Source organism: Xenopus laevis, chromosome 5S (assembly GCF_017654675.1).
Source record: "Xenopus laevis strain J_2021 chromosome 5S, Xenopus_laevis_v10.1, whole genome shotgun sequence".
Lineage (NCBI taxonomy): Eukaryota > Metazoa > Chordata > Amphibia > Anura > Pipidae > Xenopus > Xenopus laevis.
The window spans coordinates 60,627,781-60,654,747 of record NC_054380.1 but is presented as its reverse complement, the minus strand read 5'-3'; the positions used below and the strand labels follow the sequence as shown (position 1 = coordinate 60,654,747).

Here is a 26,967-nt window from a genome sequence, read left to right as displayed (position 1 = left end):
TTCATTTTGAAAATTTTTTTTTTCCCATGACAGTATCCCTTTAAATTACTTCAAACCAACTAAAATTTTTAATTAGCACGATTGGTATTGGACACTCAGTGTCCCTACTACATACAGATCCACACCCCACCAATAACAATTCACAAGATATTGCAAGTTGAATTCAATAATAAAAACTATTAATAGTGAAAGTAATATCGAGATTAAAATGCCTTTTTGCTCCAAAGTTTTTTAGGAATGTTTACCAGATTAAAGTGCAAGATTATTATTAATTTTTATTGTAATTTTTACAAGATTAAAGTGCAAGATTATTGTTAATTAATAAAGTGCAAGATTATTATATTAATAATGTGCTGATCAATTAATTACTGAATCTCTAAAGTGCAATGCTGATTTAATAAATAGAATTTATTCATATATAATTATATAATTAAACTAAAATTCCAATCGAAACTTAAAAATTAGTAGGTTAACCAGTAGCAGATTTATATGACCATTATCAATTTCGAATATAAAAACAAATCAAAATGTGCTTAATTCATAAGAAATTAGATAAGAAAGGTAAAAAAAGAATGGTGGAGCTGTCCCAAAACTGACTACCTATTGTTTTCTTCCCTGGGACACCACAAAGCAAAGGCAGGCAGGGTTACTAGGACTGTAGTCTCGTTGTTTAACTATTACTATCCTTGATTCAGGGATTATACTACTGTAAAAAAACACAAATCGTCGGCCCCATGGAAAATAGAAAATAGAATATTTACTAAAAGTAAACATTCTGACAAATCCAAAATATATAAATACGTCATGCTAAACTACCAAACTGCAAGGCCATGCTAAACATTATGAAATTTCTGAAAATTGTCACAAAGCTTGCATTTTACCCCATTATATACCCCAGGTACCCACAAAAACAACATCCTAAATATGAATGTCAGGGGTCTACTGAAAACTTTGATGCTCAGTATTCATTTATTTATTTTGTGGCACACAGACACCACCAAATGAAAATAACACCTATGAATTTTCACATCAGCACACTGGCTGAAATATGTGCTATAAGACCCCCTAACAGTACAGAGACTGTAGAAAAACCTATATTTCCTTAAGCACATATTCTGACCAAAATGGGTAAATACATCTTTCTATGGCAAACTACCAAACTGCAAGGGCATGCAAAACGTAGTAGTTTTTTTTAGTAGTATTTTTTTTTTAAAATGTCTTGAAATGTTACATTTCATAATGTACCAACATAAAAATCCTAAATAAGCACTCCAGGGGTCTACTGAACACGTTGATCCCCAATATGCATAGATTTACCAAACTATGTGACATACAGAGACCCTCAAATGGATGTATAGCAGACAAAATTTCCATGGGCAAAAACAAGTAACAAAGAACAAGGTGGAATAAAATCACAAAAATCCAACAGCCATTAAATCAATGCTTTTTTTCTTGTCTAGTGTAATCAGCAATCAGAATCACAATTTTTACAGACAGAAATACCTAAACTAAACAGAACTGAAAAGGCAATAAAAAGGCTAAACATTCAAAAAAATGGGTTAAAATGCACCAAAATCACCAAAATTGTAATATAATCACCAAAATAACACATAAATGTATTGCGCAGTATGGTTAGCGAATACTCCATTTGCAATGGCAATAAAACATTTTTTTTCAGGTAAAAAAAGCTAAAAAATTGTGTAAGTGTGTGTGTGTACACTAGGGGGCAGATTTTTCAAGGTTCGAATTAAGAATTTGAAAAACTTTGAAATTCCAATTGAAAAAGACCAACCGAAATTAAATCGAAGGGTTTTTTTGGCCAAATGGGTCCGTTTTCGATCGAATAGGTAAATGTAAGTGTGCATTGGTGTGAAATGTTTATTTTTTTGAGTGTTTAGGTGCACTTACTTGTTGAAACAAATAGGTAGGCAGGCTGGAGGTACAGGAGGGCCACTAACTTTTAATGGTCTTTAAAAACAATGCACTCAAACATTTGTCTACAAATTGGCACTGGTTTGTGTATCATATCTAAGGCAAAAAGTAATTTATGCAATGTCCCTAGAACTCTTGAGAAAGAATTATTGTGAAACAAAAAGTAGTATACAAAAGAAGGTTTGCATCATACCTCTGCCAGAGTCTGTGGGGCCCTCATAATTCTTAATCAATATGTGCAGAATGCTATAGTGGACATGTGCTACAAATTTTCAGTGTTCAAGAGGCTATAGTTTGCATCAGATCTAGTAACTCGCAGCAACCAACTGAATATAGAGTTTCAAACAGGTTCATTGCAGCAACAGGATATTGCTCTCCTCTCTATGTACTTTTTTTTAGAGCATATAGTTTTTTTTATACAACAGGTTTAGTTTATGTCGATTGCTTATTTTTAAAGAGATATTACTTTGAGATATTACTTTTCCATAATTTAAAAAATAAGTAAACCTTATTTACTCTTTCTCTAAAATTACTCTAAATAGCCCCCAGAATAATAGAACGTTCTCCCTCCATTTAGTCTTATTTCTTTTCTCTATTACAACCTACTGAACTGCAGCTCTTTTAGGTACTTCACTGAGTGTTCCTTTCCTCTTCCACTATGGAGACCTCAAAGAGGTGCCTACTGGACATGCTCACTTCCTCAACAGAAACCAGGCATGCTAGTATAATTGCTGTTCTACGTATATGCTGTTCTGTACATTTTTGTACAGTGACAAAACATCAATAAGTTATCTGAAATTCTTTCACATTTTGAAAACACAGAGTCACTACTGGTATAGAACAGTGCAGTGGAAAACCTTTTAAGTAATCTGGTTACAATTAAATATGAGATTGTGCACCATTGTTGATGAATGGTTACAAAGAAATGTTCTGTAATGCAGCCATGCTGTAATGTAATTTTTAACTCTCTAATGCCCCCCCCGAACAGCATCAGTATTTTTTGTTCCTTATTTAATAAAAACATCAAGAGATACATAAATAATATGAGAATACCAAAGAAAAAAGGGTGAAATCTAGGCTGAAGAGTTACATCTAGATTGGGACATTGGGGTTTTTTTGGATAAGGGTTCTTTCCATAATTTGGATATCCATATTTTAAACCTTACTAGAAAATCATTTAAACATTAAATAAACCCAATAGGAATGTTTTGACTCCAATAAGGATTAATAAATCTTACTTAGTTTGGGTCCAGCACAAGTTACTGTTTTATTATTACAGATATAAAGGTAATCATTTTTAAAAATATGAACAATTTGCTTATAATTAGTGATGGGCGAATCTGTGGTGTTTCCCTTTGCTGAAAAATTTGCGAACTTACCTCAAAGATTTATGAAACCGCGAATATTTTTTGTAATGCATTGAAGTTAATGGGCGTCAAAATCATTTTGACACGCGAGAATTTTAATGCCAGCAACAATTTTTATAAGCGCATCTATTCTGTCCAAATGCATTCAAGTCAATGGGTGTCTGGATAATTTTGACGCGTGACAATTTTTATGTGCACAACTATTCTGACACACGATTTTTTTTTGACGCTGCAGATTTTTCGCTGGCGATTTTTCCATACAGTTTTGCAAGTGTATTCGATGATGGTGAAACAAGGAAATTTGCCACAAATACATGTCTGTCTAATTTATTGGCCCATCACTACTTCGTAATGTAGTCTATGGGAGATAGCCTTCCTGCAATTCAGAGCTTTCTGGATAATGAGTTTCCAGATAACAGATGCCATACCTATATTTAGTTTTGACAAGAAGGACAAGAATCATAGGTACTCTTACACAAAATCAAAGTACCCCACTTTTGATCCTGGTATATATTATTTTCTAATATTATATTCATTTGTGACAAGCAACACTGAAGGATTGCTTTGGGTTTTCCTAAATGCTCTTTGTCCTTTGAAGCTAGATTCTACACAACTTTTTAAATGTAAAGATTTTGCTCCTATTGCAGTATATTATGAGTGAGAATGTTCTGCACATTGTGGCTGGTTATGGGCAACTTCAAAATGTTGAGGTGGCCCATAGCCAACAATGTGATTTGTCTTGCCAGTGGTGTTGATTAAGGTATTTACTAATTTTCTGATTATTATTCTATGTTCCCTGTCTTTTTGGTTCCCTAGTTCAGTGTAACCTAGAGCAGGGATTTCTTTGTGGCATTATTTTCAGTTAAGTTGAGCCTTATATGGTATAAACTTATAATTGTAATAAGTAAATAAATAAAAATGAAATGTTTCATTATGCATTATGGGGCAGAAAAAAAGGCGGAATTATTTACCACACATTGCCAGGCATCACCATATTAAAAAAAAGCTATAATTATTTTACACACTTTTTCTTGAAAGGAGAAGGAAAGGCTTATGATACTGTTTATGCTGTGACTAGTGTGTTATTCTCAGACTTGCCACTGTTTTCCACTTGCTTTCACCTTTAAAGGGATACACATCAGTTAATAGTGCTGCTCCAGCAGAATTCGGCACTGAAATCCATTTCTCAAAAGAGCAAACAGATTATTTTATATTTAATTTTGAAATCTGTCATGTGACTTCAATCACTCTTTACTGCTGTACTGCAAGTTGGAGTGGTATCACCCACCTCCCTGTACCCCACAACAGTCTAACAACAGAACAATGGGAAGGTAACCAGATAGCAACTCCCTAACACAAGATAACAGCTGCCTTATAGATCTAAGAACAGCACTCAATAGTAAAATCCAGGTCCCACGGAGACGCATTCAGTTACATAGAGTAGGAGAAACAATAGCTTGTCAGAAAGCAGTTCCTGCCTAAAGTACTGGATCTTTCTGAAAGCACATGACCAGGCAAAATGACCTGAGATGGCTGTCTACACACCAATATTACAACAAAAAAATACACTTTCTGGTTCAGGAATGAAATTTTATATTGTAGAGTAAATTATTTAGTGTAAACAGTGTAATTTAGAAATAAAAATGACATCATAAAAATCATGACTAGTGATGGATGAATTTATTCGCCAGGTGCGAATTCGCTGCAAATCTCCGCGTTTCGACGCTGACTAATAAATTCGCGAATTTGCTGCAAGAATTCCACGGTGACAGTTCTGACGCCGTCGACAATTAAATGGACGCCCTTTGACTTTAATGTACATCAAATGTCGACAAAGTCGAAAGCCTAATTTTGCAAATTTTTTGCCCGTTTCACGGGATAAATTCGTTCATCGGTAATCATGACAGAATTCCTTTAAATTAACAATTAGGGGCATTTTTATTATGCTGTGTAAAACTAAATTTGCAGAAAAAATTGAGTTAAATGTTGTGTAAAATAAATTGAGTATTAAGGTGTGTATAATTTTACACCATGTGAACACCTGATTTAACACCATTGTTCTACATTGCTTCCAGCGGTTGTAACTCTAAGAAAAAACACAGAGAAAACTTACACCGATTTTTACACGGCAAAGCCTTGTGATGTGTGGTGTATTATTCTATTATCCCTCTGTTTTTTACACAGCATAATAAATATGCCCCTTAATATGAAGTAGTGAGTAATATTTTGAGGTTTTTGGTTTTAATTTTTTATTATTTGTGTTTTTTTTTAGTAATTTAGCTTTTTATTAAGGGAAATAATTCAAAAGCTATAAAAAATAAATAATGAAGACCAACTGAAAAGTTGTTTACAATTGGTCATTCTGTAACATTCAAAAAGTTTACTTAACTGTGAACCATTTCTTTAAAAGATTTTTTAAAAAACACAGCCTTAGGGCAGAACTCCACAAAGTGATGTGGTACAATGCAAGGAAAACGCAGATGACCAGTCGGAGGTGCCGAATATAATGTAAGAAAGTGACAAAAACATCGTAGCTACAAACTACACACTACATGACTGTCAGATGAAGACACAGCATGTGGCATTCATATCCAACAGTTGTGTCCGATACATGTAGTATGCAATGTTTCTATCACTTATATTATATTATAAATGGTCGCCTGTGTTTCCTCGCAGCATGAGTCATAGCACATCGCTTTGTGGAGTTCTGCCCTTAATGATTTTATTGTGTATCCAGTGAAATAACAACAGGGGTTGTCCTCGAGGCTGCAGTAAATACCATGGAATAAGGGGGACTTGTAAATTTGGGTGTGTGAGAGGGAAAGTAAACCACAGGTCTGCATGACTTGGTGAGAAATGTTTTTAGCTTGAGGCCTGCAAGCTACAATTTATAACCCTGTATAGTAACTATGGTTTTGTATTTGTGTGTGTCTTTTGTCATTAAGTTTTCCTGGGGACAGAACTTTTTGTTTCTTTGTTGTTTGTAAAGCTCATTCCTAAAAAGGAACTGGTTTCCAAATAATAGATCCCATTGCCTGATTCCTGCAACTGGGTATTTCGAGGCAAATCCAAAAATTTTACCCCTAGTTTCATTTTACATTGTTGAGTGGAAGCAAAACTGGGACCCAACATAAAGATAAAGTGGCTGATTTGCTAACATATGTATTTCAATGCACCAGTTATAACTTCATTGATCAGAGACTACGCTTCCCAATCATCTACATTAATGTACCTTTACTTACAGCTTTTCAGCTCTGTCAGCATAAGTCTGTGTGTCCCTCAAAAAACTGAAATTATTGCCAATGATAGTTTAATATTGTATGGTTGATATTATATTTACACCTATAGACGAACATAGAATTTTGCCCAGCAAATTTGTGACCCAGAAAACGTATGGTCTTAAACTCATGGTGATTAACTGACTTGCTCAAAATCTTGTGATATAGTCACTTAAAGAACCCCATGTCTTCTCCTATTATATTATATGAAAACAATTACCAACATAAGGATATGTAATCACATTTTTGTTGAAAATATCAATGTGATGTATGTATTAAATACATACCTAGAGGTCATTTTCCTTGGCTGAAAGGTACTTTGGTAGTACAGCAACAGAGGGAAACCATAAGGGAGTTATTTACTAAAATCCAATTTTTTAAAAACCACCTAAAACTCCCATTCACAATTTTACAAAAAATCCGGATTGTATGATTCTTTGCTGATTTGAAGCCTGAAAACTCCTTTTTTTTTTTTTGGATTATCTCATCTCAAATTATTCAGATTATTGTCCGAAAACCACAATTATTCGGATTATCGGACAAAACCAATCGCAGATCATTATATCTTCAAATTGTCAACAGGACATCTGCCATTGACTTTTACATGATCTCAGCAGATTTTTTTCTTCCCACGAAAAAATGGTGTTTTCCTCTTTTAAACACCAACCAGAAAGATTTGGATTTAGTAAATAACTCCCAAAATGTCTTATTATTGTTAGAGCCATATTTACTTGACACAGCCCAGTCCACTTTCTAATTGTGTTGTCTCTTGAAGTTTTGTCCTTCATTAAAGAAATTAAAAGTCACTTTGGCTAAACATGGGATTTGTGGAAACACAATTGTAAAAAAAAAAATGCAAAAAATTCCTGGAAACACAAATTTATTGTAATTTCATATTAAAAATTATGTCATTATGATCTAAGCGCTTGTAGGAATACAGTCACACAAATACATTCTATCATAAAACACTTTTATTTCAGTTCTTGGTAGGGCTCTGATAGAGTACAGGGCACTGTAATATAGGAAGCATGGATCTGAATCAAAAATACCCTATTCAATACATTTAACAGAACTATTTTGTAAAGTTCACTACGGCCTAAGCACTCCATTGTAGGGATGCACTAAATCCACTATTTTGGATATGGTCGAACCCCCAAATCCTTTGCGAAAGATTCGGCCAAATACCGAACTGAATCCAAATCTTGATTTGCATATGCAAATTAGGGGTGGAAATAGGAACATTTTTTTACTTCCTTGTTTGTGACAAAAAGTTATGATATTCCCCTCCTCACCTCTAATTTGCATATGCAAATTTGTATTCGGTTTGGCCGGGCAGAAGGATTTGGCCTAATCTAAAAAGTATTTTTGAAATTAGTGCATTTTTTTTCATGACTTCCTTATTCTAAATATATTGGAATTCAAAGTAAAAATCAAGCAATCAATTACAGAAAATTGCCTTCTCCTGCATTTTGTGGTACTTTTGTGATACAAATGTATTACTTCAGACTTTTTGTTTTCTGCACAGGCAACAGAACCCAGATGATCAATTTAATTTGTATTGATGACCCTGGCTCAGTCATACTGTAATCTGCTTTTAAGATCAAGTTAAATCACACCATAAAAAGATGGTTGCAGCAAAAAAACTTTGGGCAAATATTTAAATCTAAATTACAGTCAAGATCCCTTCTGAAACCGCATCACTTTAGAACAAATTTAAGCATAATTGTATAATTAAACTAAAGTTTGTAATTTGAATGTATAATGGTCTATGCAGTCGTGTGCATCTAATGCAGTTAGTATAACTAAAGCTTGACCAAATGGTATAGAGTTGTATTGTTGTTGTTTTATTCATCACTTTAACCTTAGTCAATGATAAGGTCAACTCGAAAAAATACTAAAACAAAAGGTGTCTGACATAGCAAATCTACTTATGTGTTGCTGCAGTAACCTGTGCTTTGACCTTAAGGAAGAGAATTATATCATTCTAATTAGGACACTTGCTAAGAGGCTCAGCCATTTTAACACTAATAACAGAGGTTAAAATGTCAAATTGGCAGTTACAACAAAGTGCCTGAAGTGTGGTTTTACACCTGTATATGTAAACATAACAAAGAAATAGTCCTAAGCATATAAGTCAAAGGTTATTTCTAATAATGAATTCAGATAATGGATCTCATACCTGTACTTTACTTAGGGGGTTATTTATCAAACTCCAAAATGTTCTCACTTTTTTCTGAAAACCACTCCGACCAAATCCGCATGGACTTTTCTCCACTATTTATTAATACATTTTCACAAATTCTAAAATCGTAAAAAAAACGAAATCCTACGTTTTTTTTCTGGAAAGCTTTTTTCGTAAAATCATCTGAAAACTACAATTTTTTCGGGAAACAGTGCAACTCAGAAAATCTTCCAGTTGTTAATTGGACATAGCTTAATAATGGAGCTTAATAAATAACCCCCTTACAATAGAGAATCTTTAATAGTTTTCTTGTAATACAAGCATGAAATCTCTTTTATTTTCACTTACTGAAGCTAGAGCAGAGGTTGGGAAATGTTGTGAAAATGTTAATTATAAAAACTCAAATAAAATAAAGTGAAAAAATTATAAAACACATCATGGGCAAAATAAATAGTGTTTGCTGCTGTAGCTTCCTCTTGCTTTCACATAGATTATTGTTGGGTCGATAGAAAAGCAACTTGAATGTATTGTTTCATTTCTCAGATGGCTGATTTCTCAAATCATTAGATATGCCTGTTTACCTCAAGGCTATGAAATATTGAAAAAAATACTAAATATAATTTTTGTATTATTTTTGTCCTTGTGTAAAACAAGCTGGATTATAAAATTGCATGTGTTAACACTTGGGGTATATTTATCAAAGAGTGATCTTCACATTCCGCAGAGTGAAATACCATCTCTCTCCATTCTTTTTTATGGGATTTTTTAAGGCGTATTTATAAAAGGGTGATAGTGAAAGTTAAACATTTGATAAATACATCTTTAAAAATTCTATAGAAATGAATGCAGAGAGGCGGTATTTCACTCTGCGGACTGTGGAGATCTCTAACTTCACTCTTTGATAAATATACCCCTTGGACTCTTTTGGGATCATTATTGAGAGGTCATGCAAGATAAAACAACTTTGCTTACTTGAGATTATTATTTAAAAGTTCAAGCAGCATAAGAAAGCAATTAGAAGCAATAATGTGCAGACTGCATTTCTATTTCATGTCATTGCCTTACAAAAAAAAGATTAGGAAAAACTGTAAAATATGTATCTAAAGCAAATAATTTAATTAACATCATACCATTTTTATGTTGTTTGGAAAATATGCTGGTTTTAATAACATAAACATAAACTTCTATTTTGAATTGAAAAAAACTTTTATTTGTCTTCAACAGCATTCGCCAGTATTTTCCTCAAACCTAATAATGGGAGGCTATATAGCAGAAGTAGCTGTTAAAAAAGCGTATTTATCTGAACTACATAGCATAGCCCAAAATGGCCCTTTGCCAACTGTTAAACAGACACCAAAGTACATTGTATTTAAATATACAACAGGCAGTAACCCCCCAAAACACAAGCACTGAGTTTACTGCTGCCACGTGTACTGTATGCAATTAAGGGTACTAGTTAAGTTCAATTTATAGTCTCAGAGTTCATTGTTCTCCATTAAGTAGTGCCACATACATAACCTACATCGAAAAGTAATGTTACCGTATATACTCGAGTATAAGCCGAGCACCCAAAAGTGCTGAAAAAGTCTACCTCACCTTATACTCAAGTCAGTGACACTAATGGCTGCGCGAATGGCTGCGCTTCAGCCAGTGTCGGACTGGGGTGCCTGGGGCCCACCAGGAAACCTAACTTCAAGGGCCCACCCAATACAAAATAGTGCCCCCAAATAAATGTAAAAATAAACATTTTTATTAATTATTAAAAAAAAAAAAAAAAGAATATTAAATTAAAATTGTTTGTTCAACTTCGTATTCCGAAGTCGCCGCGACTTAGGAATACGAAGTGACGCGTGTGCCATGCCACAGGCAATTTTTCATTTTAGCCAGTGCAAGACAGAGGTAAGGCTTTTGGGGAGATTGGTCGCCACAAAGACGAGGCGATTAGTCACCAAGCGACTAAATCTCCCCAAATCGCCCAGTGTGACCTTACCCTTATGTATCAATCCCCCAGAAAACAAAATAGGATAAACACAGAGCTCCATGTATAAATTAACCAAACACAAGGCAGGACATTTGCAGATTCAACACAAACTGCAGCAGAGGCCCAAGACCAAAAACAGTATAACTGTAACTATAATGCACAACACTTTACTCACATACTCGCTTTTGTTGTCCCAGTCTTCTATTATTATTTTCTCTTCTTCTCACTATCAATTTGCATTTTTCTTCTTCCAGTATTCCTGCTCTTGTACTTTCATATTTTCCTCTCTTGCCTCTTCCTGTGATTATCATTTTACTTCATTCTGCTTCTCTCTCCTCCACTAGCCCTCTAGTTTGATTTTCCTCTCCCTTTTTGTAAAACCCCTTCTGTTTAATATCTGTTCCTTTTCTCTTTACCAATGATCTCCTTGACACTTTTCTATATATCTCCTTGCCCCTTTTGTTTTTTTCTGGTTTACTCTTTCCTTATGACATGATGCATAACTTTTTACTATTTTCCCCTCCTCCCATTCCCCAATTCTCTTCTCCACTTGTATTCTTTTCATATTCCTTTTCAGCCTTCCTCTCCCCTATCTTGTGCTAGTCTATTTTGCAGACAGGGAGTCTATTAGCACAGAGTGGAGAGGAGAGAGCAGAACTATTTCTTCACAATAAGAAGATTTTGTAGAGGGGAGGGCGGGAGAGAAAGCAGGACACATATATTCCTGAGTGATGGACAGCCTGCACGCTGCCCTGTGATAGAAAACATCACTACATCAGAGATTGTGTGGTCCGTGAAATGCAGAGTTAAACTGTGTGCCTGGATAAGAATGTTGGAATTTACAACTCTCGCACAACTTAACACTGTCTCAGCTGCAGTAAAGTTTCCTATTACAGGGCACCAAGGGCAGACTGACGATCGCTTAGACATATCTAATTTGCGTCCTGCTTTCCCCACTCCCTCCTCTCTAATATTTGTTTTGTGAAGAAACAGTAATCATTCTTTCCCTGCTGGCCGCCACTGCTGTTAACAAACTTTTACAGGACATGAAGCGAGTGCAGTGCAGGAACCTGTCAGGCGGAAGTTATGGTTGTCAGCTGTTCCACTCAGCCTCTCTCTGATTCCCCCACACGAAGGACGCCGGCCAGTGACATCATCTGCACAGCTAAAACATGCGTACAGCGTGTCACTGGCCCAACAGCTTTATCAGGTGGAGTAGTGGAGCAGCAGCGGGTTTGGGCCCATAGCTGTGGGATAGTGCACAATGCAAGTCAAGCGCAAAAACCGGAGCGCAGCTCACAAAGCACTGACAGTGACAAAGTGTGGTCGTGGGGGCCCACAAGGACTGGGGCCCACCGGGACTTTTCCCGGTATCCCGGTGGGCCAGTCCGACACTGGCTTCAGCAGAACACACACTCCTGCATGCGCTCTGCTAGGGAAGAAGTTGCCTCCATGGGTGTCCACAGAAGGGTTGCCTGGAAAAGTTGCCAAAAAAAACCCGCCACACTCATCTTGTCTCCCCAGCGCACTGGCTGCCACACACCATTCACTTCTTACCCGGCCCGCATCTCCCCGGCACCTCTCGCTCACTCACAGTGCCTTCATCACGTGACATCATCAGAGGCAGCGGACAGCATGGTGACTGGCGTAGTTCCTCCTACTGCAGCCTCCCCACCTCTGCAGTCCTGCAGCGCCTGCGGGGACTCGCGCTAGAGGCGAGATGTGGCCAAGTAAATGTGCAGGCTGGTGTTCTGGGCCAGGGATAGGGGGCAGGCTTCTGGAGATCCAGATGCTCCAACGCAGAGGCAGGTTTATCCCTCCGCTCACATGTGCAGTGGGCTGAGCCTGTGGGGGGAGTGAGCTTGTGAGTGTCTCATTGCTTTACCTGGCTGCGTATGGTGCAGCACTGGCCCGACCCTTGCTGTATGTTTGTATGTATGTGTATGTAATGTATGTATGTATATGTAATGTATGTATGTATATGTAATGTATGTATGTATATATGTATGTAATGTATGTATACCCTTACAACAGCAAGTGTGGGCAGCACAGAGCTGTGACTCTTCAGATCAGTAAGTAAGAGACTAGTTCTTCCCTAGCAGAATATGTCCTAAAATGCATTTCTCACCCCTAGGCTTATACTTGAGTCAATAAGTTGTACAAGTTTTTGTAGGTAAAATTAAGTACCTCGGCTTATACTCGGGTCGGCTTATACTCGAGTATGTATCTGTACCACATGCAGATACAGTAAGTATTTAATTATTATTATGCACAGACTGTCTTTCTGCTTAACTAAATAGTTTAGTCTACCGTATTCAATATGACCGATATAGCACACATAGCTCTTATGTGAAACCACAATCAGTCAAATAGCCTAGAAATAATTTGAAATGCTAGTTGTTTTGGGATATTCCTGGAAAGGTGAAGTGAGCACGGTACACAAACAAGCACAAATACCTGCAGTATTTGTGCCAATACCAGTAATTCTTGCTTATCTTGTATACATAGTTAAAGAGTTAGCCATGGGATGTGGTTTGTGCCTTAAGGACAAGCGTTTTATATTCTTCTAGAGCATCAGAGAGGATGAATAGTGTTCATTACTTGGAATACCCCCTAACTAGAGTGTCATTGAAATGTGCCCTTTATCAAGTAATAAAGGGCACATAGGCCCGAAACATGTTGTTTACTAGTAGTCCGCTAATAAAAGGAAAACCACAGCATTGATATGCTTGCTAAGTGCTCTCCTAATTTTCCAACAATTTGAGTTAAGTATATCAGGATACTGGTGACCTAATCACTGTTGACCTGCACTCTTATTCTGAATCAAGCTGGCAGTGCATTTTTGGACAACATATTTCTTTAGAGGATTGAATTTGTAGCTTTTCAGTGCAATACTGGATGTCTGGGGAGGCATAGTTGGAGGAGAAACAACAGTAGCGGAGGAAGGGTGTTGAGCTGAATGATTGGTGGTCTGGGGGGCTTGGTGTGTGGCCCACCAAAGGAGGGGGATATATGTGGACTCAATGACAAGGGAAGGCTACGGTTCCATTTGTGTCCAAAAAGTATTATTAAAATTATTATTTGTATATTGAAACATATTGTGTCGCACTTAAAATTTAAAAATTTCAGATTATTTCCTGCCCTAAAAGAGTCTGAAGTGCAATGTAAGGCACACACATACTGTATGGAAACCTTTAATAAATCTCTCAAACCTAGATAGAATATATAAATGTTACCGAGATACTTTATATGTTTATAAATTACTGTAATTTACTGTTTGATTTGATATTACATGAAAATATCAAGAAAAATTATATTTCCTAATGCTTCTATTGCATACCATAGTAAGCTAACTGTATGAAAAGAATTTAAATGACAGATGCAATCACTGCAATTTGTAGAACATACACAAAAATGTTTAATTGGAATGAAATTTGGAGACTGGATACTTTTATAATTAGTTAAACTAATCCTAGAAAGGCAAATTTAGATTTTGGCTCATAAATAACGCAGATAACAGTATATAGTTACACAGTCGTTTGGCAGAGGAAAACCATGTCCATCACGCTCAACCATTTATGCACTGACAGTTTCAGTTATGAGGATCCAGATGAAGGGGAGAAACCTCAAAGAAACAATGCCAGTTTGACTCAATTGAGGGAAAAATCCTTCCTGATTTAAAACTGGCAAAACGATTGCCACCCTAGATCAACAATTCATCATAAAATAGATACAATAGTCTTTCTATTCAGTGTATTACCTCTTACAAAACTAATAATCCCCTTACAAAACTGAAAATCCCCATCTCTGGACTCATCTTGTCTCTCATCTATCTCTATTGTGAACTATAGGCAAAACTTGACTCTCTCACTTTGAGTACATTTTAAATAAAGTTTATTTTATAATGAGTTAATGTTCCTCTATGTCATTTCATAATGGTTTTTTTGCTTCATATCTGATGGATTTACACTGTTTGTGTTGCCTAAATAGTTATCCACTATTTTAAACAAATCATTTTACATCACTCCACCATAGGCACGCAACTTCCCAGACGCAGCCTAAGATCAAAGAAAGTCTTTATTTCACATCAGATAACATCCAACACGTTTCATGTGTCTCCCACACATAGTCATAGGTAAAAAACATTTAGTAACCCCCACTTTTAAATAGAAGTCAGATGATGCGTCAGTAGTGACGCTTTTTCCTTCAACACAATCATTACTTCAACACACCCTTACTGTTATATGTGTAGTGAAATTTAGACTGCTGTAATCACATAGGGAGACTTCAAGCCTTTTGTGCTGTTCACAATATTTTTTGCAACATTTTATAGCTTCATTTCCTCTAACAATTACTGGTGCTTGTTACACTTACTCTTATGTTTCAGTTTATTTGTTGCATTTAATCAATCCATCTATTTAAGCTCCCTCGTTCTATATTAATCCTACGGCTTTTTTATATTTTTTTGTGTTTAAAATGAAATTCTCTTTCCATTTTTAAATATATTCCAAATTGATCCATATTCAGTTTAAAATTATATTTTAGATTTTTTTTGTTCCTCTTTATAAATTGCCTTGCTTCATATAGATATCGGTATGATATTACAGCATGTTATAATAACAAGTAGAAACACTTTTTTTAATCTTTTTATCCTTATTTTTATTTTCTATATTCCATTAAAACTTATTGTGTTAGTTTCTAGATAAAACAGTTTACATCCCATTTCACATTTAATCCATTTGGCTCACTTGTCTCTGAGTTAAATATATTAAAATATATCAAATATCGAGTGAAGTATTTTCCCCAAGCTATGGGTTCAGGGCACAGCGGTGAGTGCTTCTGACTTTTAAAGACCGTATTTGATTGAGCGATGGGTTCGGGGCAGTAGCACCCGAACCACAGCAATTGCTTGGTGAGTGCTTTTAAAAATAGTGAAAAAGAAAAAAAAAATTTAGCGACCAAGTTCTTAATTAAATAATTAAGATTGCAGCACCTGTAGAATGTTGGCATGAGAAATCATTTTACATAACTCATATTAGTAATATTCAGTATACATGACTTACTATTTCTACACATACTATTCAATGACGTTCACCATTTGATAAATACACTTTTAAAATTACATAGGAATGAATAGAAAGTGAGTGAGTTTTTTTTTTTTTTTTTTTTGCCTCTTAATCTCATCTGATACCAAACAGAATCCCAGTTTGTCAACATGCTGTTGCAAGGATGCTGCATCCTGGATTGAATTAATTGGGCTGCATTGTTGTGTGTCGTCTGCAAACACTTATATAGTAATTACAATACATGAACAAGGTAAATAAAAGTGAACCCAATACAGAGCCCTGAGGGACCCCACTAGGAACCTTCCTACAAGTAGAGAATGTATTAAAGGAAAACTGTACCCCCCAAACAATGTAGGTCTCTAGAAAAAGATATTGCATAAAACAGCTCATATGTAAAAACCCTGCTTTGTGTAAATAAGCCATTTTCATAATACTATAATTTTCTATTAGTATGTGCCATTGGGTAATCATAAATAGAAAATTGCCATTTTAAAAAAATAATGGTCGCCCCCTGGGATCGTACGATTCACTGTGCATGCAACATACCAACAAACCATACTTGTTAGGTCACATGAGCCAATTAACTGACAGACTTCTGTCTTTTGCTTCAACATTTCTTCCTGTTACAGTTAGAGTTGTAGTATTTCTGGTTAGCTGATCTCTGAGGCAGCACACAGACCATCACGAAATGGTGGTTCATGGCAAGAGATGTAAAAGGGCAATATTTACTTAAGTATATATACCAGTTCACCTTTAGTTCACTTTTAAGTGTTCATTTTGGTGGTATATTTTTCCTTTAACAACCACCCTCTGTACCCAATCATGTTGCCAGTTTCCAATGCATATTCAAATGTCCTCATTAGGCCAACAGCTCTTAGTTTAGAGTAGTAATTTGTGGGCACTGTAGCAAATAGCAAAATCCAAAAAGATCTACTACCTCCCTTCTGCTGTCATAAAGCCATGCTGATTGCAGCTCATAATGCCATTCACCAGACAAAAATATTGAATATGATCCCTTAACAAGCAGCACCACAGATGTCAAATTTACTGGCCTATAATTGCCAAGCTGAGATTCTAATCCATTTTTTAAATATAGAAATTACATCAGATTTTCTCCAGTCCATAGGTACCATACCAGATGGATGTGAGTCTGAAAAAATCAGAAATAGAGGCCAGTCTAAAACTGAGCTAACCTCTCTGGACTCTCAGGACTGGGAACTTTAACTGAACTGATTTAGCACATCAGTTTAGCCTTTTTCAGTATTTGTTACAACCATACTGGTACTAAGAACCGCCCCATTACCATAGGGCAGTTCTTAGTGCTTCTACATTTACTTCTTAATGGAATAACTTGAGAACAGTAACAATTTAATATCATTTGGCTGTTCTGTGTTTTTGTAGCCGAAAACATTATACTCTAAACTTTACTCTTAAGGCAGTCCTTAAGGAGCTAACATTTGCTTTTCTGAAATTCAGGGTCTTTGTTGCCCCAGTGCTTTGCACCAAATATTAAATGAAATCACATTATTATCACTATTTCTCAGGGGTCAATCACCTTCACATTTGCTATACTTTCTGGGTCATTAGAGATTACTAGATTACTAGTATAGCATTGTTTCTGGTTGGCTCCTCAGCAACTTGTGCCATAAAATTGTCATGCAACAATGTTCCCATAAACTGTAATGGCAGTATTGTTGCTCCAGTCAATATCTGGGTAATTAAAAACCCCCATTATCATTACTTTCCCCAAGGTAGCAGCCTCTTCTATTTGTATCAGAAACTTAGCCTTCAATGGTCGCAAGAAAGATTGTAATTAGTTATTAGTTATGTGTATGGTCACCTTTAGACAAGCAAGGGAGGTTTGATTTACTGATATCTACAAGTAACCCACTATTCCAGAGTAAGCGTTTCTGGAGCATCAGATTGGTTTTCACATATGGTTATACAGTGTATCTACTGTATATAATTAGTGGTCACATTGTATCAGGGATATAATAGATGGCTATTATGTTTTTTCTGAAATTACAATGCATAAGGTTTCATACAGAGTTTCTTTTTGTTAATAGCTTACTGGTGGATTATGTTACATACTTATCCACTTACTGGAACCTCTTACATTGTGTACCCACCCCACTTGTATTTGAAGGCTCACAGCTGCATCATTTCACTCTAAAATGTTTACCAATACTGAATTACACTGATGCTGTCTTCTCTGTTGAAGTGTAAAACCATTAAACCATTTAATAAATTAATATCAGTAGCAAGAGACTAGTGCATGTATCTGATTTATGCTTCCATTCAACTAAAACACCAAATAAGTACTGTAAGTACACATTTTTCCAGCCCTTTGCTACTCCCCCAGCCAAACTGGGAGTTAAATGCACACACCCTTCAGTATCATGTGGCTCAGACAGCATGGACAAGACTTATCATGCCCTTCTGGCCTGTGATGTCACATGGGAAAGGGGGAACGCAAGGAGCTTTCGATTTAATGTCAAATATATTTCTATTTGATAGTTTCCTGTTTATGCTATCACGTGGTGTCCATGATTTACCTGTCCTTTAATAAATGCCATTAAAATTAAGGCTGCTATTAAAGAATAATCAGATACTGTACTACACATATGTTATTTTTCTGTACTGGCTGATGTTTGCCATGTTTGGCTATTTTTTGTATGGCAACAGCCCTAGTGATGTCACACCATGCTTTCATGCATATTAGACTGTGGTCTGTCTTTTAATGAAGCATGCCATACATATGTAATAAATACAATATTATCAATTCTAGAATTATGTCTTTAACTTATAATTGTACATCATGTCTGGACACAAAATGTAAAATGTAATGTAAATTAGACAGAATTTACTATTTTGTGGCTGTAAAGTAGGAACAGTTAGAGTAGAGTTCTCCTGTTACATTGTAATTTCTGGGAGTCATTTTATTTGTATCTGTTTTTTTTAATTGAAGACCTGCTTATAATCTCTCTTTAAAATTTGAAATGGTATAAAATTGCATATAATTAATAGCCCTGCTTTCAGAAGCATCAAGTCAGTGTAAATGCAAAAAAAAAAAACTATTGTTCAGCATTCCTTTGATCCCAATTGAAGAGCAGGATACAATCCCATTGATTGCTTAAATAAGCATGCAATATAGGTTGATCTTCACATTTATAGGGCTGTAAATGCAGCCATATAAAGAATTATAAAATATTTTAGAATTTTTACAAAATAAAATGAAAGGAATATAGTGTTTTGTTTTTATTGGCATGTTCTCTATAGTCCATATTGGCACACTCCAATAGATCTCTGAAATTAAGACTGTTAAAGAATGGTGGTTCTGACCTGTTTTTCCTTCTTGGTTTCCTGGAATATGCATGCTTTGGAAATCACCCATTTATAACTACAAACACAGCATAGTACTCCAGGGTTCTCCCATAAGGCACAAGTTGAGCAGTTTATCAAGTGCAATAATAAAGTGAAAGAGAAGACAAACAAAAGAAAATATTTACACTATACGCCACTTTCTTCCTTTTTTGTGTCTCTACTTTCTCCCTTCTCTGTGTCTCTTTCATAAAGCTGGCCATAGACGCGAAGATAAAATTGTACAATGTAGGATTTTCGGACTGTGTGTGAATCCTGACATTTTTTGCACCATGGTGATCGGTCATTTAGTCGATTGGACAGGTTAGAATATTTCTGTCGCCTAATGATAATATCTCTGCATGCATTGTATCTGACGATATCAATGGCCGATTGTTACTTCTATTTGTTAAATATTTATAACTTTGTATGATTGTTGTCTGTCAATTTATGACCAAAACGTTGTTATTTTTACTACTTTATTTAATCTAAATGGTTAGTGGTCGGTTGGTAGATTGCAATGAACGATTGTCATACAAGAGAATAAAATCTGCACCTCTATGGCCAGTGTAAGGACCTTTTCTGCTCAGTCAAGTCATTATCAACAAGAAATTTGGATTTTGTTCAACATTTAGTACTTTGTAGACAATCATCTAATGTGTAATCATAGATGTAGACCGTTTACAGATACATTTTTCCTTGGGTGTCATTATAACCCATGTGTTTGGACTTGAGAGAAAGAGAGACATGACAAAAAAATGTTAGGTGGAGTCTGGGGAGATTGGAGATTCTACAACACGGCCTCTAATTCCCATTCAGTACTAACTGAATCTATAAACTATAAAATCCAAATTTATAGGGGAAAAAGCTAAAATTTTTCAAGATTTATTATCCCAAAGAATAGAAAAAGTCTAAATCTGAAAATACTCCAGCTCAGACCTGCCAAGGTTGTATTATAAATCAATGGGAGAGGTCCCCCATCCTATTTGGAAGTTTCTGTGGTCTGCGCTGGAATTAGCCCAAAAATATGACTATTTTGGGCTTTTTTCTAGCAAAAATCCAAAACATTTTTCAGCTCGATTTTATCGAGTTTTTACCAGATCTGAATAAATCATGCTTTTTTAAATAAGGTCCAACCATGGATTCTAGTTTGGTCTGACTTTTTTAATTTAAATACTCAGAAAAATTTGGATTTTGATAATTTTGTTATTGCTTTGCTCATTACAATTATCATCACAATTTCCCCATATTTAAAATTCACTATATTCTCAATATTAGCTCTTACAAACTGTATTCTTGATATTAATAAAATACCTGTGTACAATATTTATTTGGGTTGTACATTTGCCCTATAATGGAAATGAAAACACAGAGTTTTGTTTATGTACAAAATATAAGCACATGAGTTTATCAGTGGGCTTACTGTAAACACAGGGTATATAAAAGTGTCTAACCCCCACTGTTTAACACTGTGCTGTTGACAGTATCTGAGGCACAGATAGATTTTCGAGGTTGGATAAGAAACCTTCATAGACACACTTCTGCTGCATGCCGGAAGCAAGGATCTAAGAACACGGCAGCGAGTAATCTATTGAATTTTCCATACTGTGGTTGCTGTGGAAACTTTTCCACTGAGCCCTGGATTAACAGTAATCCTTTTTTTTTCTGTTTCAGAGGTGTGGAGAAATCTCATTTGATAACCCTGACCAGAATACCAAATGTGTTCGCATGCTAGGTAAGATGTCTTAATGCTTTCAGTGTGAGCTGTACAATCTTACAGTGCTTCATTGCTTGATCACACTTATTACCTTTTATTTTTGCTGTTTATTTTTAAGGAAATTTCAAGAAAAAAGCCTTCTTTTGGTATTGGAGTGAAACCTACTCCTGAAATATTCTTTACGTCCTCAAACCTCTTACCCTCTATAAAAGATATCTTATTGGAATGATGTCACAACCATTCTGGTTTACATGCCTGGAAGCATGTTGGAAATTGGTTTGGAACATGTTTGCAGCTCATAGTTCCAATTTTCTGAAGCCAAATTAAAATTGTTTCTTGGCAATCATTTAACAGCATTATAAGGTCTTTCAAGACATAGAAACCATATGGAAATGCCTGAACCATTTATTACCAGCAAACTGTTCAGTTTGATTTAAGCCTACATCTTCTTAAACGTCATCTTTAGAATGTCTGGAACACTCATATGTTATTGAAATCGTTTTATTCAGATACATAAGAAATAAGACTAGAAGGTCAAATAACAGGCATAGGATACTTTTCTAACAGACATTGTAAACAATTTATAAATTGTCCAGGCAAAATTTGGATTGTGATTTTTTTTAACGCACCTAGAACAGAATGATTCTCTAAAGCATACATACAAAGTAGAAAGTACCTTTCTTTCAAAAAATTTTCAAAAGTGTTATAAATTCTGTCATTGTTCCTTGAGTATTAACGTTTTTTATATGATGATATATGGAGCACTTCTGAGTGCATGAGAAAATCAAAGGGATGGTGTTTCTTACTGCCTCAATATACTGTATAATACAGGTATGGGATCCGTTATCCGGAAACCAGTTATCCAGAAATGTCCAAATTACAGAAAGGTCATCTCCCATAGACCCATTATAATCAAATAATCTAAAGTTTAAAAAATGATTTCCTTTTTCTCTGTAATAATTAAACAGATCCTTGCATTTGATCCAAACCAAGATATACTGTAATTTATCCTTATTGGAAGCAAAACCAGCTTATTATTTATTCAATGTTTACTTAAAGTATGAAGATCATAATTACAAAAAACCCCAGGTCCAAAACATTATGGATAATAGGTCCAATACCTGTATTTTGTAAAACAGTTACATAGAGGAATTAATCAACTGGTTATACCATAACTATTAATATGTCCTTTATAGCAGTACAGTAAACATTCTGTTCTGCTTTATGGCACGTTGTGCATTTGCCTGTTAGTAAGAATAAACATTTTACTGCAAGTGTCAGGTGGATTCCATGACATGTGACAGATTGCACAGGTGCAGTTGGATGTTTTTCTTCTGGAAAATGCCAACTAAGAATGGCATAGGCCTAAAATTGACAGTACTGTGTTTCCAAGTGAAGTCAATTGGAGCAAGCAGGGGCAATTCCAGATGCATCTCATCAGACTGAATATGCCATCACTGTATCATTGTGAAAATAATATAACACTAGTCATTGTGAAAATAATATAACACTAGTCATGCTTATATTTATAAGTTAAATTCATGCATCATGTCTATAAGTCAAATACATGTATGTGGCCTTAAATGCTCAAGTTCTGGGGTATTCTGTAGTTTGATTTAAACATTAATTAAAACCTATAAGAGTGTTTTGCATCGGACAAGGAGGAATTTTATCTTAGTTGGGATCAAGTACAAGATACTGTTTTATTATTACAGAGAAAAAGGAAATAATTTTAAAATTTTTAATTATTTGATTAAAATAGTCTATGGCAGATGGCCTTCCCATAATTCGGGAGCTTTCTGGATAGCTGGTTTCTGAATAAAGGACCCTACACCTTTAGGTATATTATATGTTACCTTTTTAAATGTAAGGAAGATTATGCATAGTGCATAGTCTCTTGAATAAATTATAAATGAATGCATTTAGATTGTAGCAGTTTTGCAAAAGTTATATGCGGTGCTTATTTAATAAATAGGCACCCAAGGGCATGTGACTTAAGTAGCAGATTTAACAGTGCAGTTCCTATATACATGGGATGGGGTGGAAGTCCTATGCCTTGGGCACCACACAGCCTAATTACAACCCTGGTTATACCTGTTTATTAAGCACATCATTCAAAAAAGGCATTCAGAGGTTCTGACCCACTGTACTTATGTGTGAACACTGAAAACATTTGGCTGGTGGTTAATTAAAGATCTGATGCACTGGCACTAGCTTTTTATGTATATGTGAGGAGAAAACACTATTATTTTTAGGGGACTACATAATTTAAAGGTAAACATAGTTAATGTCTAAAAGCATTCAAATCTAATGTGTTTCCAGGAAAAGAACATCTGGTCAACCCAGCTTTCAATGAAATATTGCTTGCCCCTCCTCTATGCCTTAGGCATAGGGGGGGACAGGCAATTACTTTCTCTTTCCATTCAACACTTTCTAGATGTCACTGCACTCCCCACATTCCCCCCGCTCTCTTTACCATTTGATTGTGTAACTTGTGCATGGGAATGTACACCAGGTCTCCCATTCTGGTTACAAACAAGATTTTGAGATGATGCAAGGCTTGAATTAATAACAGTGTCAACAAAATGGCTCCTGCCTGCTTGCTGTAATTATGAATTCCCAGCCAGAAGGAAACAAGATTCAAATAATTTATATAGTGCAATTAGAGTTAATTTTGCTTGACTAATGTGATAAAATAGGATTTGGAATATTTTTTTTTGGATGATGGGTCCCCTTTAAGAGTTTCCTTAGGGAAATGTTATAAGGAATTACTTATTTGTGACCAGATTTATTTATTTGGGGGCATTCTTAATACCAACAGCACAATATTTACCACATACTGTAGGCTTGCAAAATCAGATAAAGATGGATTTGATAAAGAGGGGAGTGTAGACATTGGTTATTATAGTGTTACTGTTAATATATCTGAGGCTAAACAGGACTATAGTCAAAATTGTTAGGGAGAACAAACAGTGAGACTGAAGAGTTAATAGTTGAAAAACTATAAATATTGAGATGGCATAACAAGGAGCGTTAAACCTGGAATAAAGTTCATGTGTATTGGATTTGTAAATATAGATTAGAGTAGAGATAAAGTAGAATTTAAGCATGTATCAGTACAAATTAGATATAACAACAGTGTCTGCTTTAATGTATATAAATGGCCGAAAGGGCAGTATAAATGAAAAGCAGCCCATATGTCATAAAAATATGCTTGACATTTTATCTGATTTATGCTCTTGTTTTTGGGTGAATATTTTGCCGTGAATTGAACTTTTATAAAAATGCTTCTTTTGCACTGCATTTTTGGATCATTTTGTGTTATGTATAGCAAAATGTGGTTAGTTTAAAATACTGAGGCTGCAAAGCTGTGGAATAACTGGAACATGTAAGTTTAGACCCAGCCCTTTTATTTTAATTTTCCTTTTAATTAACCATCCCCAGATGACCTCAAGCACTCCAGTTGCATTGAGCTATATCCTAGTTTGCTATACCACAACCTGTACCTGCCAGTAAATGTACAGTATACAGCACCATTGTTATGACCCAGGCCCACCCAGTGTCCAATCCAATAGTATTTTGATCAAGAAATGTTGCGATCCCAGTGCAAGGTGGAAAATACACCCATTGCACCTCATACAGTGACAAGAGGGAGCCCTTTATTGTACATCTGCCACTGAGTAGGTATTAAGTAAGCATCAAGGCTGTCTTTGCACAATGTGCTTTATTATATTAACACTTGGGCCGAAAGATAAAATAAGCAATCTGAAACGATTGTATTATTGTCTGGAACTGCTTCACTTTTGTATTCCAGTATATTTTTAAGCACTGCAGGCTTTAAATAGTGTAGGAACTACGGGTATGAGACCTGTTATCCAGAATGCTCGGACCTGGGGCTTTCCAGATAATGGATCTTTCCATGATCGGGATCTTCATACTTTGTCTACTAAAAAATAATGTAAGCATTAAATAAACACAATAGGCTGGTTTGCCTCCAGTAAGGATTACTTATACCTTAGTATATCTTACAAGGTACTTTTTTATTATTACAGAGAAAACAGAAATCTAGAAATTTAGATTATTTGGATAAAATGCAGTTTATGGGAGTTGGCCTTTCTTTGAATCTTTCTGGATAACGAGTTTCAGGATAACGGATCTCACACCTGTATTACATTTCCAAACAAGTTCATATCTATTTAGATTTGTTGTTCACTTTTCAATGAACTTTTAGTAAGTTATAAAATGGCCAGTTCTTAGTTGCTTTTCAATTTGTCTTTATTTTTATTGAAATATTTATTATAGCTTTTGGTTTATTTGCTTTCCTCTTCAGACCAGTATTTACAGTATTCAAATGGCAGTCACTGGCACCTAAAGCCCAAAAACAACTGCTTTTTGAGGCCACAATTTTAATGTTATTTTTAGTTTTTATTGCTTATTTTTCTATTCAGGCTTCTCCTATTTGTATTCCAGTCTCTCATGCAAGCCACTTCATCGTTGCAAGGATAATTTGGACCCTAGCAACCGATAACTGCTGAAATTCTAAACTGGAGAGCTGCTGAACAAAAAGCTAAATCATTTAAAAACACACACACACAAATAAAAAGTAAAGGTCAATTTCAAATTGTCTCAGAATTGCACTCTCTACATCATACTAAAAGTTAAATATGAACAACCCCTTTAATGCACTGTGTTGGTGAGTGGTGTAGGATGGATACATTTGTAATGCACTGGAATTATAAAAAATGATTTAAAGGAAGGACAGCACACAATGAGCAGTTCACTCTAAGTGGGTTATTTATCAAGGTCCGAATTTATCTCAATATCGGCTGCTACAAACGCCGATCTAACCCTCTCGGGTTTTTATTATTATTTATTATATTTATTATTTATTATATTATTTATTATTATATTCCATTACATACATTTCCAGAAAAATATGCTTTGCGGGAAAAAGCTACGATTTTCACGATTTTTTCTCTAATTTTCCCCAAAATCTCAGATTTTTCAGAGTTTTCACCCGAAAGCTCCGAAAACATTGTTAAATTGCCCAAAACCCCCGACACAACCGGTGGGGCTCATTTGGGAGTCTGGATATATTTATTTGCTTGGGCTTTGCTTTATTAAGTCTGCATATTGCACAGTATTTCTAGAGATATAGTTACTTGATTCAGTAGCCTGTCTTCAGGGTCACACCTATAATTTTACTGGGCTTTATTAAGTTACAGATGTTATCTATCTGTATATGTGTATATATGTGTATATATGTGTGTGTGTGTGTGTGTGTATATGTGTGTGTATATATATATATATATATGTATATATGTATATATATATATATATATATATATATATATATATTATATATATATATATATATATATATATATATATATATATATATATATATATATATATATATATATATATATATACATGACTGAGTCTGTAGGCTAGTCATATTTTTATGTGGACAACAGCTGCCCTGTCATCATACCCTGTAGAGGCTGCACACTGTCATTCAGGCTGTGTGCATAGGGCAGAAGTAGTTCTACTGTGGTAAGACAGTTCCCCCTGTGAGTTTATCATGGAACATGTGACAGAGCTCTCTCTTTTACATAAGATTCTTAGCTGCAGTATATACACATTCACTCCTCCCTATACTGCTAGCTTTGGCAGGTGTTAGTCTCTTGCTGTTTTACAGCAGTCAATCACACTGTAGTCACTCAGGCAGCATGAAAGGCAGCCTGGGCCCAAAAGGGTACCCTCTGTATTATATCGAAATCCCATGAATCAGATTCAGACCTCTATTTTACTGGGCTGTATTGAGTTACTGATTCAGCTCTTGCTCAGATGACAATCCGCTGCTACTGTAGATAGAACCTACATATAGTAATTCTCTGTTAGAATGTCTAGTAGGTTTTCAGATACCGAGGGGTAAGTATAAAGCAGTGACTGCGTATTGTAGCTTGGACCAGATGTAGATTACAGTATTAAGGGTGTGTGCATATGCGGTATGTTTGTGTATGTATATATATATATATATATATATATATATATATATGTATGTATATATATATATTTATA

The 26,967-nt window shown here is 35.3% G+C and overlaps 1 protein-coding gene across 1 annotated transcript in view; it reads left to right on the top strand.

Annotated features, from left to right (window-relative positions):
* The window catches only part of pde7b.S (phosphodiesterase 7B S homeolog), a 262,195-nt gene that overhangs the window by 106,452 nt on the left and 128,776 nt on the right, over positions 1-26,967 (top strand). The window contains exon 2 of the mRNA XM_041564617.1: positions 20,841-20,901. Within this exon, the coding sequence (XP_041420551.1) occupies positions 20,841-20,901 (61 nt within the window). The remainder of the gene's footprint in view (positions 1-20,840; positions 20,902-26,967) is intronic.